Source organism: Oreochromis niloticus, linkage group LG9, assembly GCF_001858045.2.
Source record: "Oreochromis niloticus isolate F11D_XX linkage group LG9, O_niloticus_UMD_NMBU, whole genome shotgun sequence".
In the NCBI taxonomy this organism is placed as follows: domain Eukaryota; kingdom Metazoa; phylum Chordata; class Actinopteri; order Cichliformes; family Cichlidae; genus Oreochromis; species Oreochromis niloticus.
In genome coordinates, this window is record NC_031974.2 from 14845455 (window position 1) to 14862768 (window position 17314).

The 17314-nt window shown below is 39.3% G+C and overlaps 1 protein-coding gene across 6 annotated transcripts in view; it reads left to right on the plus strand.

Annotated features, from left to right (window-relative positions):
- asap1b (ArfGAP with SH3 domain, ankyrin repeat and PH domain 1b) overlaps positions 1-17314 on the plus strand; it is an 82393-nt gene that overhangs the window by 30689 nt on the left and 34390 nt on the right. For all 6 annotated transcript variants that reach the window (XM_005448981.4, XM_005448978.4, XM_005448982.4 and 3 more), the window contains 4 exons: positions 6779-6924; positions 10430-10504; positions 10972-11021; positions 11232-11361. In XM_005448981.4, the coding sequence (XP_005449038.1) occupies positions 6779-6924; positions 10430-10504; positions 10972-11021; positions 11232-11361 (401 nt within the window). The remainder of the gene's footprint in view (positions 1-6778; positions 6925-10429; positions 10505-10971; positions 11022-11231; positions 11362-17314) is intronic.

The window sequence follows — 17314 nt, forward strand, 5'->3', positions numbered from 1 at the left end:
GTCAGGCTTCGCTGTGCTTTGGCTAATGTTTGGATACAGCCTTGTAGCCCTTTCCTGAAAATCAAACCCCCAGAGCCCAGGATTTGTTAAATATCTTTAATAAGAATGAGGGTTGCTGCTTTTTTTGTTTGTGTGCGTGTCTGGAATGCAGCCTTGTGTTGGACAGATGGTGTTTGTTGCATGTATCGGGGCCGTCCCAGAAACCAACACCTGAGTTTGTTTAGTTTGTTGCTGTGACATGGATCCTCAGTAATTTTCCACTGAATGCTTGCGAGAGCCTCCTCCCTGTAACACGACAGTTTGTGATGCTTGGCCCACAAAAAAAAGTTTATTTTTTCTCCTCAGAAAAGAGTCTGTTTACCTTTGTCTCATTGTGGCGGAGAAACAGCTGGGTTAACTTGAAGCCAGCTGTTACGCAAGTTTTTAGTTTCCTCCGAGTTAAAGTAAGATAAAGGCCTTAATCCTGTAAGTGTATCATATGTGATACACTTGAGTTTTTGAGACCTCTGCATCATTGGTGTGATTTATTTATCTATTTTCCAATGAGAATGCTGATGTATACTATCAGATAATGCACAGAAATGCCACATGTAGCAAAAATTAAAACCTGTTTATAAAAATTGATATTTAATTCTTAATTTTGATTCATTTTTCTGCAATAATTTCATAATTGAGGCTTTACAGGGTTAAAGTGATTGCAAAATAGAGACATGGACGTTGCTCTGATGGTTTGCTCAGTTAAAATATATTTAAAAATTGTGATATCAGTCCCAGCAGTGTGTCAGACACGGTGTTGCTGTGGTGGCAACTGTTTTATCAGTTTACCTCAAGGCCACACAAACTAAGATTTTTTTAACCTTTGGGTGTTTGTAAGTCAACTTCTCCATAAGCTTTTCATAGTTTTTGCAGTAAGTTTAAACATCACAGGCTGTGGTTTCCTACATCTTATCGCTGTGTTGCCATGTTTGGCATTGAACCCTGGCAACAAAGCTAGAGTAGCAAGATTTACAGCAGAAGCCTTCAGACTAATCCTAACCTATCCTATCTTTCTTTCTTTTTTTGCATAAAAATGATTGAAAACGATGATTGAAAACTTGTATCAGAGCATTTTAGAATATGTGTCATAGATCTTATAGATGGTTACAGTCCTGCTACTGTGATATGAGGAATTTGAGTTTAAAAACTCAAACTATTATTCATGCTCTGCACTGACAGCCCTTTAGTTTTAGAATTGATTTTAAGATTTTATATCTTTTTTTTTTTTCCGATAAAGCCTTCATGGCTATTATTGTAACTGCCGCCCTCACAGCAGCCACTGGGCCGCCGGAGGATCCTCATACAGGAGCCTGCTCCCTGCTCGCCTCATATTTTTAAAAAAACAAAACCAAAAGATGACCAAACGTCTACTGTCAGGGCTCCTAAGCCTGAGCGAGAAACTCCATCTCACTTTGTCCTGATCTTATTTTAAATAAGTGCAATATAAGTATACATTATTATTATTATTATTATTTATTACCTTTGTCCTTATAAATGTTTTCCTATTGTTTATATTTTTAACATAACCCATTTAAAAATGTTAAGGTTGCTTTAAGTTTTTGCTATTTGCCTTATTTTGACTTTGTGTTTTAGTCTTGCTTGGCCTGGATTAACTTAATATGAAAATTGTTTATATAGTACTGTGCAAAAGTCTTGAGCCACCCCTCATTTCTTAATATTTTGCCATAAGAATGTGAAATGGGTGCATACACGCATATGGAGGTTCAGGCATGAAGATGGGTGCGCACTATGAAGCTATAGCAACAATATATTAATGTATTAATGGATAAATTAGATTCTTTAAAAATGACGCTGGCTTTATAGACACATCCCAGAAATGATGTAGCTCATTTGGATTCAGTGTTTTCAGTGGTAGAAACTTTTTGTCATGTCATCCAAGTAACTACTTCAGTCTTGGTCACAAGTTTTGAGTTTGTGGCCCATTGTTAGACAGCTACTTCTGGTCATTAAGCAACAGTACCGTTTATGAGGTTAGAGGAACCTGCAGTCAGCTACATGAGTGATGAAATATTTCTCCCTATGAAAATGCAACGACCAAACGAACCTGGATTTTTGAGCATGCATCAAAACACCTTCAAAGACCCTCTTTACCAATCAGAAGCAAGAGTGCTTATTATTAAATTACTAAAATTAATGAAGATACATATCATATTTTGTGTTCTGTCTTATCTTTGGTTTTGCTAGGATTTTATTTAAATCCTCAAGGTCGCTTCAATTTTTCTGTGAGCTGTTTTGTAATTTTTCCTCTACAACTCCAACAGCTAGCAGCAGCAGGTGCTCAGGTTTTATACGAGGCACGATGAGGTCACGTCGCCTCAGACGGAGATGCCAAGTGTAGTCTGCAAACTACACTCGTCTTCCAGGTGGCTTGTTTCTGTGTACTTAAATTTTAAATTTCATTCATGTAGAAATCACATTTGTATGGAAAACAACAGAGAGCTTACACTCCTCCCAATTTGACCCTTTTGTGTGAATCCTCTTTGGCCTGAAAGTCTACAGACGATGGAGACGGAGCAAAGTTTTCATGTCTCATAAAGTCACAGCAGCCAGCCACAGAAATGGGAAGTGTGCCAGGTTGAATTAAACTGAGTTATTCTTTAATGCAGCTGTCATGCAAAGTAAGCACAGTGAGCAATAAACATCCTGTGTTACGTGTTATTGTTGTGTAGTTTGAATCCAGTGAAAGATTTGCAGAGTATGCAAATGTAAAAACAAAGAAATTACGAAGTATCAGAACTAGGGATTGATTTTTTTAACTGATTCATTAATGTAACAATGAAAGTGGAAGGATATTAAGAACTTGAACTTTTAAGCTTGGTGAATCTAAAGACCCCTCCACTGTAACCCACCTCTTTCCTGCTGGGCTCCTAAACCCCTTAAATACCCAGAAAATCTGTAGAAAATACAGATAATACAAAACGTCCTCAATAGTAACTTCAGGACTGTTTGAACTCTGAGTTTCCACTGTGACGCGCGTCCAAATTGGCTGCTGTGGGGACTAAGCTCTGCGGGTTTCTAGTCTCACCTGACCTCCCTGCCAGGTCTCCTCTCTAGATTTGGCAACAGTCTAAACACGTCCCCCTCCACCTCCTCTCCAACTTAACGACAGTGACAGATGGATGCTGCTCTTTGACTGACGGCTCTCGGGGAGTTTCGCAGACCCTGAGAACAACGTGTCTTGTTACACTGACAGTAACTGTATATAAAGATGACTTGCTATTGTCAAAATGTATAAAACAAAGTTTCTCAGGAGTGAAGAGTCACGAGCCAAGGTCATGTGTCTTATTTTATTGCTTGTGTTGCTGCTCTGCTGAAGGAACTTTCCACTGCAGGATCTGTTGAGTATTTCTGCCACATTTGTCTTATTGGGAACATCCCTAGGAAAGATTTACACTTCTGTTTGTTTCAGGTGTGTGTCTGTGTTGCCTTTGAGAACAAAAAAAAGATGCTGGACTGAAATACTTTCTCTATCCACAGCCTTTTTGTTTCTCACTTTCTTTAACTTGAGCTGTAAAAATATCTTGGCTTTAGAACATTCTTGGTTATAAATTTACAAACCTCTCCAACACACATCCAGATCACCAGAAATAAATATGTGCAAAGCTGAAAGCAGCCGAACTTGATTCTATGAAGTTAACTTTGTGGTCCTCTGAAAAACCTCCTTCGCTTTGGTTGGCTTTGTTAGTCCATGTTAGAGACCGGGTTTGCAAGAGGCTTCTTAAGCTGCATGTTCTTCTTTTGGTCTCTATTAGAGTACCTTTGCATAATTTTCAGATCAAAATAATGCTTATTTATCTTATTCTGGTGCAGCCCCTCAGTTTATTCAGCTCCTCTCTATGCTCCAGTCACATGATCTGAAACATTTGAGACTGATCGCATGACCACAAATTATTGCAGCCATGTTCACTGAACCTGTGATGTCACTGCCTTTGAAACGGTTCCTTCGAAGACGGGGATCGGGTCTGCAGCAACTCGTAGTCAGCTGCCGTCTACATAGTGAATTTGGTGTGCCAAGACAGCAACAAGACCGAGTCAGTCTGCTATCAGTTTGCTGTTTAATGGGATCAAGTTGGCAGTTTCATGCAATCGGTGACATTTTGGTAAATTCACATTTACTAATTACATTTGGAGTCCAGCCAGAACCTCACAGATCTGAAGCACTAATTCAGAGATTGCTCCATAAGTAGTCGTGTAGTTGCATCAGGTGGCTGTTTAACAGCAAAACCCCATAGGCATTTATTGCAACCTTTCTTTTACATAGACATATAACCATAATACAATCAGCTGGGAACCATTTGCAGTCAAAGAGATGAGTTGCAGATGATCATCGGTGCAGACAGTCATATTTATTGCAACGTGTTGGGAATCTGTCTGCGCTTTTATATTAGATGATGCTTAGACTGGTGAAAGTTTGCAGTTGTCTGAGAGTGACTGTAGTCAGTCCAAGTCAAATCAAAGATCGTGGGTGATGCAGTCTCAACTTCTGGGAGCTATTTGGTTGCAATTTGCAATTGCTCGTTAAATCAGAAAAGACTCGGTGTAATCACTGATCAACCGTTTTGTTTAGTCTAAAGCAGGGATGTCAAACTCATTTTACATCATGGGCCAGATACAGTCCACTGTGATGAGGAGTGGGCTGGAGCGTTGTATCAGAAACAGACAGAAAATAAGTAAAGGCATAACGGGTCCGCTTTAAAAAATGCCGCAGTACTGCCCACTCAAGGATTTGGCCACTGGGATGTGAAGGGTGTGGGTTGAAGGGTCTTAAGGTGTTATTAAATGGTCCTTAATGAAATGACAGGGCAAGTGTGTGAGTTTTGAAGGAAGAGGCCACCCAAGCATCTACAGTTTCTGCTTCCCCGCTCTTGCTATTTGGAAGATATTATTATTATTATTATTATTATTATTATTATTATTATTATTATTATTGTTATAAAGTATTATTATTTTGTTGTTTCTCGTCAATTAAATTCTGAACTGTTCATCAAGTGAAGAGCTGCAACTTGAGATCAAGTGTGTGAGTCGGCCCAAATCTCCAGGACAGAGACTGGGAATCTGGGTTGATGATTTCACACGGAGTCGTTTGCCATCCAGCCCATGCTTCTTCCTATACCTGACAGCCAATGTGTGGTACATAGTATTAGAGCTGGGCGATATAAGATTTTTTCATATCACGATATGTTTTTTTCATTTCAGGCGATAACGATATATATCACGATATAAGCCAAATAACTATATTTGTAAGATTTAAATGTGCCGTTGCTCACAAGTAAAATGTGAAATAATTAGCAGCTTGTTTTAATTAAAATATTTATTTCCCATAATAAGTTCAACAGGGTAGATGTACTTAAGGAACATGAGACTTCAGTTTCAGATAAATAAAGGCAAATATTGCAAACTACACAAAAGGCAGCCGCTAAAGCATTTAAGTTTCAAAATAGAACAAACAAAACAGACTACTAAATTGTCAATTCCACTTAGAAACAAAATATTAATTCTAAAAATAAATCTTAGTTTGTTTTACAGAAGAACAGACAAAATTGACTAACTTTTGTCAATATCAAATAAACTGAGAACTAAAAGGAAATTCTCAATCTCTCCTTGTTGTATAGCTTAGCTTTTCAAACAGTTTTAACAGTTACTGTAGTCTGACAAAAGCTGAATGACGAATTAGCGCTTTCAGTCAGAGATTGAGCATGCACCGCTTTGTCTTTCCAGACTTGCTTTCGGCACAATTTACAGTGCGCGCTACTCTGTTTTTTGTCAGACTTGAAATAGCCGAAATACCTTCACACTACGGAACTTCTGTGGCCCTTCCGTTCGACAAGCTCTCCAGCATTGGAACCATCATCTGTTTTTTCTTCGGTAACCTTCGCTCACGCCTTCCTTCATTACCCGGGCTGCACGGCTGCAAAAACAAATACACATGTGCGCCTTGGCGCTTGTGCTGTACGTAACAAGTCATGTGACGTGACGCTGCGGCTGTGATTGGTTCGGCTCTGCGCTACTTAATTTGGATTGGCTGTTCTTTTTTTTTAAGAGGACAAGGGAGATGAGGCCTATCGCAATAGTTTAATTTTCGCAATACATATCGTTATCGTTCTATCGCCCAGCTCTACATAGTATGTGCGACACCTCTTTTCGATTGCAGCTAGAGTGGTGCGAAAGTAAGGAGTTACCCATGTAGATACAGAGTGGGTCAGCGACTGTAGCAATAACTACGGTATATAAGAGGTGTTGTCTTTTTTTTCTTTTCTTTTTCTGAACTCATAATGCAAGCCGAGCGCTCTCCTCTGAGTGGGTTTTAGAGGTCATTAAAGCTTCTTTCTTCTTTCTTCTTTCTTAGAAACATGTAAAAGGATCTCAAGATTTTCTGATATGATGTGGAGAAAAATACCCCAAGAAGCAAAGTTTCTGGCTTTGTTCCCAAGTTTATATTCTTGATGTTTTTTTTAACAGTTTCAAAACAGGACATAAGAGGTTTCACTTCTTTCTTTCTTTTTTTAAAAAAAGCTTATACTTCTCAAATATTAAATGTCTAAGCAGAAAGAGCTTTTAAGGAACTTAAACCCTAAAACTGATTCAAAAAACATATATAATTCACTACCTGGTCGCTGTGTGTGCACCTGTAGAAGGACACTGGTGTTTTTTCCTGTCAGGATGTCATTAAAAGTCATTGCATTTAAACTGACCACTGCCCCACCCCCTTTTCTTTACACAGACCACGTCCAGAATGAAGAAAATTACGCCCAGGCTCTGGATAAGTTTGGCAGCAACTTCATCAGCCGGGACAACCCCGACCTGGGAACAGCCTTCGTCAAGTTCTCTTCCCTCACCAAGGAACTGTCGGCACTCCTGAAGAACCTGGTGAGTCCAGCGTGTCAGCACTCAAAGTGTCATTAAAATAAATGGCTTGGAGAGCCTTTACGGCTGGCCTGGTCTATGCAAGGATAGAAAGAGGAATCCTTTCCATACACAGCTTACGTTTGCTGTCTTCACTTGGATCAGTGGGATAGATTAGGATTACTTTAGTTTAAAGGTGAAGATTGGAAGGTTGGATGAAGCAGCTAACACCTGAGTTATGCGTTTGTACAGGTTCCAGCTGAATAATACATGTTCATCAATCTCTGCTCTCGCCTACGCAGTCAAAGCCATCATGGCGACTGGACAGTATAGCTGACTTTATCCACCTTTTTCCTTACCAGACGGGCTCTTATCTGCCTGCTGTGGATTTCCCCTGACGTTTCTGTTGAATAATGTGTCCTGTTTGAATCCTCTGTGAATGATTGTTGTTGGAAGAGCCAGACCACGCGCTCTCTCTTTCTCTTTCTTTTGCTCTCTCTCTCATCCTGTGTGGCTGACAGGGAGATTAGACTCCATAAATAAACTTGGCAGCACCAGGAACAACTGCATGTGTGTTTGTGTGCATGCGTGTCCATGTGGAAACCACCTTTAATCGCTCACCTGTCTGAGCTGCCTGCATATTGAAACAAAAATCTCTTGACTTTTTCATTTTGAGTATTTCATCGAGTGCATTTTTCAGACTTCAATAACGGCGCCCTGAGGGCAGCTGGTGTGTGCGTGTACTACAAATGAGTATTGATGAGCGGCGCTTGCCCTAGATGTCCTACATGTGTCATCGGCTGAAATTTAAGGATTTTGCAAACAGATAGAGTCAGCTTTTCTGTGTCTTCTTCTCTGTTTTCCTTCTGAGAAGACAGTGACAGTTTCCAGGATGGCTGTTAGAGCACATCGGCAGCCGGCCAGTGAAAGATTGATTCTGACAATAGCCATATGCAAGACAGGCACTTAAGAAGCACATTAGCGCCCATTAAGCATTGTTTACTTCCTCAAACGCTGCAGTGAGGCGGTGTGGATTTGGCTAACAGCAACAACAGGGACTTAAATGCTTAGTGGTGTTGTGAATGACCTTGCTGATCCTAATGGTTAGAGCTGCTGAGCCTAGCTGCGGCAACCCGAGCTGCTGCAGACGTCGTTCTTTGACGGACTGACTTATATGTGCACCGTTTTCCTGTTGCGTTTGCTCGTTGCTTCAGTCAGCTGCAGCAGGAATGTGTTGATAAAGTGCAGTGAGGGTTAAAACAACGAGGCTGGTGCTGTTTAGTTTTTCTCTCAAATCCAAAGAGCCTCCTGAAGATGCACTGCTTTAAAGCCGTGCTGATAGATAATTTCATTTTAATGAGCTCAAAGGCCTGTGTGTAAAGTGGAAGGAGTGGTTTGTACTTATCTGTGCGGACCATTTTAGCATTTTTCAGCTCATTGTTTTAGTTTCACATCCCCCGCTTTGGTTTTGATTCATGCTCATTACTTTAATCTGACTCAAGATATATTGTTTATCAGTTTTCATATAGATCCCTGTTTTTTTTTTTCCTTCAGTCTTTGTGAGTTAAAAAATATGCCTACTTATGTTTTTAGCTTTCAGTGAACATAATGTTGAAAACTTGTGTGTGAATCAGGTGTGCAAAAACTCCACCGACATGTTTGATGTTACTAATCCTGATTTATTGAACAAATTGGAGCTGGTTGCCAATTCCCATTATACTCTAGCCCCCAGTAAAAGTTGTATTCAACACTCCATGACCCAGTAGCAGACAAAGCTGGTGATTTGCTGCCACAGCCTTTAGCAATTAAACCATGCAGTGCTAACTGGAATAGTGGAAACCAAAAGTGGGGCACACAAGAGATGACTCGACTTCCTGGCTGCTGGACATTCGATGGGAGAGCCACTTTCCCAACAGGAGAAACTGGCAGTGTTATGGTGGACTGCACCAATTTTATGTTATCTCTTTATGAACTCGTGCTGCTAAGCGTAGATGTTATAATTTGGCCCTAATTGTCACCCCTTAGTAAAATGAATTTCCCGCCCCTGCATTAGACAGTAATGATAGATGTTGGACAGGTGCTCTCACATCTGCAGGCTCATGCAAACACTGAGCTGAAACTGATTAGACGATCACCTCTTGCAGGATCTCTACTTCTGGATTCCATACTGAAGCCAACATCGCACACTGCTTGCAAACTTTCAGTAAAATTTGTTTCTGAGTTCATTTGAGGTGATGAATAACTCACACAGATGTTGGTTATTTTTTTAGAGCCTGACTATGACTAGATTCAGAGTTTGTCATGAGCTAAACATTTACTGTCAATTAATGCAAACTAGTTCTAATAAATGAAAACTTTGTATGCTAAATTATGAATTCCAGGACCGTCTATGCCAGCTTAAAATGAATTTCACATTCCTGTTCTAGAGGCATTGGATCATGTCAGATGCATTGCATTTGCATAAAATAATCTAGAGTTTATGCAGATGTACCATCTCTGGAAGGCGTTGCACAGACAGTAGACAATGAATGAGAAACACAGAAGTGAGAGATCCTGTGGAAACCGTAACACTCACCAGGCAGGCTGAAATGTGTCTAAGCCTTATTGTTAGTGTTGTGGTGTGTGTAATATGTACAGCCAGGCTATTACTGTTGTTTTTTAGGGGCGACTGATACTGATCCCATTTTTTTATGTATCTGCACAGCTGTGATTCTATTCTGCTTAGAACATTTGAAACAATGAAACTGCTCTGCTTGTCAACAATGTGACACCATTCAGCAGTGTTTACCCCAAGTTTCTTCCTGTGTGTAACGTTGAGTATGCTGTCGGCACTTTTTGGACATCATATTAGCTAATACCGAGATATCTGTTGCAATATTTTTCTATCAGATGCGCATGTTACTTTGTCTTTGTTTGCAACTCGCCCTACTCAATCACGTGTTCAACAGCCCAACTTGGCACACAGGTACATCTTAGGACCCTGAAGGTCCTTAACTATATCAGATATTATGACATCACCACGTTGCGTAGCAATAACCTGGCAATGGGATAAAATTACCCTTGTGCTACTCTAAACAATGCATGAGTTGTGGTGTAATAGTATGAGTCGTCCTAAGTGTAGCTGGGGGCTGCAGTTTTTAGTGTTACCCAAGAATTTAGCAGGGTCTGTTTTCAGCTGTGGATTGCAGTAAATAAACATTTGGTCCTCTGGTGACTGAAGGTTTAGTAGCAGGATTGTAACCTACAGTGTATTTATGGTTAGACTTGCTATGCTCATGAGTAAGGAACATTTAACCCGGTGTTTTAATACTTTTGGACAGATCTGTGGCACAGCGGAGTGAGTTACATCGAGCTCTGGCTGCACAGACAATACTTGTTTGTAATGGAATTTCATTGTTGGTTCTTTTTGTGGTTTTACTTGGCAGTCCCTTTAACGTCTGCCTCTGACACTATGGTTTGATATACGAACTATGTTTTCTCTCCTCATTATAAATCCTCTCCCTCCTCCTCCTCCTCTTGTCTCTTTCAGCTCCAAAGCCTCAGCCACAATGTGATCTTCACCCTGGACTCGCTGCTGAAGGGTGATCTGAAAGGCGTGAAAGGGGTAAGATTTACTATAAAACCATTTCTCTTCTTCCTCCTCCTTTTTTCTCTCTCTCAACTCTTCCGGGGCCCCTAATAGTGCATCTCAGTGGGGCAGGGGGATAGATGCCCGGTCAGCCCATCTCTCTATCAATTTCAACTTGCGTGCCTGTGATTAAGAGACTTGGAGGATAGACGGGGGAGTTTAGAGAAGAACTCGCCTTAAAAAAAAAAAAAAGATCACACTGTAAATCTCGCTGAAGTAAACACTGCTTTTGTGTTGTTTAAGGCGAATAACTGGGCCATGAACTCTTGATGTTCGAGGTACAAGGAGGGGCGTGGGTGCTCGTTGGGCATTGAGGCCATAAATCGAGAGTCTAGTGAAGCATTTGCTGGGCCTCAAGCAGCGATCCAACTCTTCAAATAGCTCCGTCCCTCCTGTGACCTCCTTTGTAGTTTGCTGATTCTTGTTCTTCTGTGTTTCTGCAGGACATAAAGAAGCCCTTTGACAAAGCGTGGAAGGACTACGAAGCCAAGTTGTAAGTGGATAACTTAAGTGTGCTGTTGTATCTGCGCTGTTTGTCATTATGAGTCAAGCTTTATTGACAATACAGCAATTCTGCAGGGGCCCTTAAAGAGTATCACAGAATTTACGGCACATAAACCTAATGCGAAAAACAAAAAAGGTCACTTTTAGAAATGTAACTCTTGTAATGATTAGTCCTGTGTTTGTTTGTTTTTTTTGTCAGTACAAAGATAGAGAAGGAGAAGCGAGAGCACGCCAAGCAGCATGGGATGATCCGCACCGAGATCACCGGGGCCGAAATCGCAGAGGAGATGGAGAAGGAACGGCGTCTCTTTCAGCTCCAGATGTGCGAGGTAAGCCTTTATTTACCTCGAACAGCTCTATATTTGCAGGAGGCTCGCTTAAGAGTCAATGATTAAGATTCAGTTTAGAGAAAAACAGATACAAAAGCAAGAATTTTGCCCAAAATTGTCAAAATAAACAAATAAATAAATAAATCAGACTTTATCTTAGTGGGATAAGCGTTAAAAAATACACCAGCATACCCACTAGCCTGCTCCTGTCACTTCTGTCTTTTACTTTAAAAAAGAAAAGGATCTAAGCTGATTGAAATAATGGTCAGTAAAGCATCTACAAACTATTATTTATTGATATTAAAAATAAAAAATCATTCATTTAATTTGATTCAGTTCATATTTTTCCCCTGGTCCTCAACATCCTGTCAGTGTAGCTGTCCACAGTGGGTGTGTTCACATCAAACCCACGAAAAGTCGCTCCAGCAGCCAACGGGGCGAGGAGGAGCACGACCAAGAGAGCCGAAATCAAGTTACAGAAACAGATTTTCAAAACTTAACCATGAAGCCTTTCTTTTTTTCCTCCGACTCTGTAAAAGCAAAATTGAACCACAGTTAGTAAGCTTGTTCTCTATTTCTGAACATCAGTGGCGTCAGGCGAATCCACAGCCTGTGGGGGAGAATCCCAGCTGATGGGCTTTCGTGACGTAGCATAAAGCGCTTTTTTTTTTCTCCAATATTTTTATTTCAGGGTTTTTCAAGTATTTTAATCGTAAATGTAAACTTGACTGGAATAAGTGGTCTCATTAATGGTAACAAAGCCATGATAACCTTCCTTTCACTTTTAATGCACTGTTGAAATTGGCTAGTTGTAACATTGCAAGCGATCACTGCTTATCAAATCAGGCAACATTTAACCCCAATCCTCTCTGTCATTATTTCACATAATAACCAAAACATATTTGCGTCAGCACGGGGATACCCACAGGTCACCTCTACACTCATGGTTTGTTCATGTAGCGTAAATTAAACTAAAAAACATGAGATTAACAAACTGTAAACAGAATGGAACGACTCACTCTGACTGAACATTCAAAACCTCTGAGATAACACCCATAAACTTTACGTATAGCTTCACTTATGTAAACAGTACAGTACAAACTCAGCACATCACCAAACCCTTTCATATTCAAAGTCCCAGCTTTAGTGTCTCCAATATAGAAACGCTTTGCTCTCGAGTGTTAAAATATGAATATTTTCGTGAAATTATTTTGATAAAAAAGGACTCGTGGCTAGAAGATGAGCCTGATATTTAATTATAGGTAAAAGTATGACCTTTCTCTTGGACTCTATTAAAACTGATATATTTCAGGATATCGAGGCTCAAAGTTTGTCATACAAAAAAACAAAAGGTGATTCAGGCAAAGAATGAAACGAAATGCAGGAAATTCAGTAAGATATAAATATATAAATATGTTTTTGATACTGATACTGTCACCTAATGTCTCCTGCTTCCTGTTAGCTTGAAATATTAAGACAAAACCACCACTACACACACACACACACACACACACACACACACACACACACACACACACAAACAAATGAAGAGCAAAGTTTATTAATAGACTGTATAAAAGTAAACATTTATGAAAAGCAGGCCAAATGTTAAGCTCTGCCAAACTGAAAATCAGTAGCAACAGGTGAGATGAATTGGTGAATTGAAATTTACGGATAAATTATCGTCATGAACTTGTGCTGAGGAGGTCAGGAGAGAGGTACAACTGTCATGGTTTGGGCCGTTTTTCAGCCAAAGGTGTTGGTGTTGTCAAATTTGATGAAAGTATCAACACAGAAAAGTGCAATCAGATTTTGATCCTCCATGCAGTACCAGCTGGAACGTGTCTGATCGGTAACGGTTTCACTTTTTAGCATGACAATGCTCCCAAACACAATGTAACACTAAGTCATGGACAGACCTCCCCAGAGACTAAAGAAGTTAGAAGAAAGCTCCCTAAGAGAGTTCAGACTGTGTTGAAAAACAAAGGTGGTCGTCCAAATAATGACAAACTCTCTTTTTGCCTTTTATACTATATGTCTATGTATATATTCACAAAATTTCTCCACCTATTTCCCATTTTCCTGTAAATATATAAAGAAATGAGGGGTGGCTCAAGAATACATGACAGTGAGGATCCACGAGTTTCCTCTCATTAATGTTGTAGTTTAGCAAAATATGAACTAGTCATTTCTTTTGGTTAAATTAGTGATTTGTCAAAACTGTAATGTCCAGCACCATGTGTAGGAGTCTTTGTCAGCACTGGAGCTGAACTGGTTGTTGCAGTGATTGCATGTCAGAGGATAAGATTAAGAAGAAAAAGAGTCGATGACATAAGTTAGATATTTGAGCTCTTACTAAACAATCAAACGTTTGTCTTTAAGTGCTTTCAGATGTTCATCTGGTGCCGTGAACATGTTTGCTGTTAAACATGTTGTAACTCTGTTTGATATTAGCGCACAAAGAGCAAACTTAAAGAAATCTGACAGTGAGAATTAAGTGTAAAACAATTGCGAGCTCCTTATGTGCCCATGAGAATCAGAACAAACTGTTAGAGCTCACTCTGCTCTGCCAAAAACGTCTCTAGTGGTGGGTGGTGACGCCTACGCCTCGTTCACTGTTTTATCCTGGTAGGATTTTTTACATAATGGACCAATGGCTGCTGCACTGCTGTCGGTTGTGTGAATTATTCACTACAAAACTCGCTGCACTTCTTTTGTGCCCTGCCATGCTGATCTGCCCCCTTCTCACTGTGGTTCTCAAGGATTTCCCACATTTTCCACCTGTCTTCCAACTTCTCCTTCCTCTGTTACAGAGCACGTACTGAACAGCTGATCAAGTCATACTTAGTTACCACTGATGTTTTCCAGCGACTTCTAAAGCTAAACATGAGCCAACATGAGAATATTAAGAATCTCTGAGCTAATCGCTAACAGCTCAGCCTCACATTAGAAAAGGAAATTCCCCCCTTTATCAGTTCTAAGGTTTTATGTATCAGGACATAATAAAAACAATCTGTTCCTTGGCAGGTTTTAAAATTAGATAAATAAAACGTCAGATGAATAACAATACTTGATATATTCCACTGTTTTAATTTAGAAAAATTTGGAAAAAATCTAGAAGTAGTGTGTGAAAAACTAAGTACACTCTGATTACATCTACAGGAATTAAAGGGATGAGTAGCAGCCAGGAGCTTCCAATCAAATGCACTTGATTAGCTGATTATCAGCAAGTAGAGCACCTCCATAAAGCAGAGATTTTGGCAGTTTGATGGTCTGAAGCATTCAGATGTGTTCACACCCTGCAGAGGACGACTGATATCTGCAAAGATTGCTGCTGCTCATCAATCTGAGAAGGGTTTTAAAACCATTACCAAACAATTTGAAGTCCGTCACTGTACAGTGAGAAAGATTATTTACAAGTGGAAACCATTTAAACTCTTGTAGTGTTGCCATGCTTAGAAAAATTAGCTACATCTCGGATTCTACAGGCCTCAGTTAGCTCATGAAAGTACATTTAGAAAAAGACATAACAAGTATAGCTTGTTTGAAAGTATTACCTGCAGAAAGCCTCTTCCTCTAAAATCCCTAATGCACAGCATATCAGCACAAATGCCTCATACCAACTGTTAAGCACGGTGGTGGAGAGGTGTCGATTGGGATTTTGCATCCACAAGACCTGAGCACCTTGCTGTCGGCCATTAACTCCTTCAAAAGAGAGAGCGATAAAGCCATACGGAAAATTATTTAGCAGTTATTGCTGCTAAACGTGGTTCTACAAGCTGTTTAATCACAGGGTGTACTTAGTTTCTCACTGCTCCTGGACTTTGTTTGAGTTTTTGTTGAATAAATAATGAAATAGTGTAATCTGTCATCTTATTGATCATCTGAGGTTTTTCTGGTAAGGACCAAATTATATTTCATGATGTCCTGTTATGTAAAAGTGAAAGAAGACATACTTTTTTTCGCACTACTGTAGATGCTAATATGCTAACCTTCTGACGGGTATTCTCACCAACTCTGTCAGGATGCCAACATGTGGCATGTTAGCGGTGTTATAGGTTTGTGGCTCTAAAACCAAAGCCCTTATCTCCTAATAGTTTTAGCTCTCCTAGTAACGGCTTTTAATGTGGTAATACCAGCTGCTAATCCGCTTGGCTGCTCTGTTCAGTGTTTGGAGATGCTAGTGTGCATTTTAGCTCACTTTCACTTGACTCGTACTTGCATTTTTTTTTCTGGTATCATAGAAACTTTATTTGAATATCAGCTTTTATAGGTCCCCTTAAGGTTTATTAAGATGGTATTTTTTTTTAATCTTGTGTCCCTGATGCACATACTCAGCGCCTAATGGAGTGAGCTCAGCTAATCAAGTTTATTTTCGCCTCTGAATGTCTTACAATTAAAATCGTGCTGCTCTTACAGATAGACATGGGATTGTTATCAGCGGGAATCATTTACGCCTTTGCAAAGCAAATGATGTTTGCATGCAGCAGAACTTCTGTAAGACAAGCCAAGGTAAAAATAAACCTTGATTAGCTGAGCTGTCATTATTATGTGGCGGTTTTATGCATCTGAAGTTGTGGGAGACTCATTTGAATTCATAATAAATTATGTTGGGCACACAAGTTTTAAAATAAATACATTCTGGGACTTTGAGGAAACTAATCTTTAGCTATAAGCTAAAGATTTTAGCTTTAGCTATAAGTGCCTATGTGAGATTCACTCACTCTTTAAGTTTTTATCAAGCATAATACTCACACGTTTAGCATTTAAAGAGCTTCATTATCGTGAATTTGAAGTTGTTTATGGCCACTTAAATACAAAGGTCACTTTATGTACTTATTTTGTTTGTTCTGCTTTTAGTCTCTTCTGACTTCACACTATGTTTATCAGCTAGTCACAAACGTTTCCTGCTGAGCAGCCGCTGGTGTTAAGAGCTGCAGACAGCTTCAGCTGGAAATGCTGCTACAAAAGGGCTGAAAAATGAAGTGAAACAGTAAAAGAAAAAAAAAAAAGAGTAAAAAATGTGAAAAATTCAAATTATTAAAACATCAGATTTCCAGATTTTAGTAACTAGAAAATATTTAATGAGGTGGACGAGTGAAAAAAGTAAATCCAAAATAGAAATGAATGGAAAATAATTAGTGCTGTAATTGTGTTCAAGAATATTTTGCAGAAATAAAACAGTTTGTAAGATAAATAATTACAGCTACAGTTCAGATTTTCAGGCAAACACATGAAATGCTGCCTTTAGTTCTTTGGCTAGTGATTCGAGTTACTCCTGAAGATAAAAATAGTTTTAGTGGTTGAACGTTGTTGCTTGATTAATTACTGACTTGTAGAGAAGTCCAGTGTGCCGGCTCAAATTTGGGACTAAAAATGTGAATATTTAACAACATAATTATTAGTTAGAAATAAACTTTTGGCATATTTATAAAATATTTGTGTTTTCCCGTTTTGATCATTTAAATTTGTTGCGCACTGTCAAATCTCCCAAAATCAAGATGAGATCTATTTATTAAAAGGATGGCACTGAAGCAAAAGGTTGGAAAAACATTAAAACCTCCTGAATCAATTAAATAGAAAAATATGATACAGAAAGTTCAGTTTACAGGAAGAATGCCCCCAAAATTAAGGAGGAAGCGTTTGAGCTATTGAGATATGGCTGGAAATTATAAATATCCTTTTACTTTCTTGTAAGGCAGCATGTTAAAACATGTGGATCTATTTGGATATACATAATGTACTCCTATCCTATCCCCCCCGCCCTTCAGATGGCATGTTTGTTTTTATGTATAAATGATGTTTTTCCCCCTTTTTTCCCTTTTTATCCTTTTAAAATGTCAAGTATTTAAAAAAACAAACAGGAAAGTGGTTTTACAGCCAATCACTCTAAAGCACCGTAAGAAAGAGGAGAAGCCTTTCATTCATTTCAGCCGACAGAGAAGCTTCATAT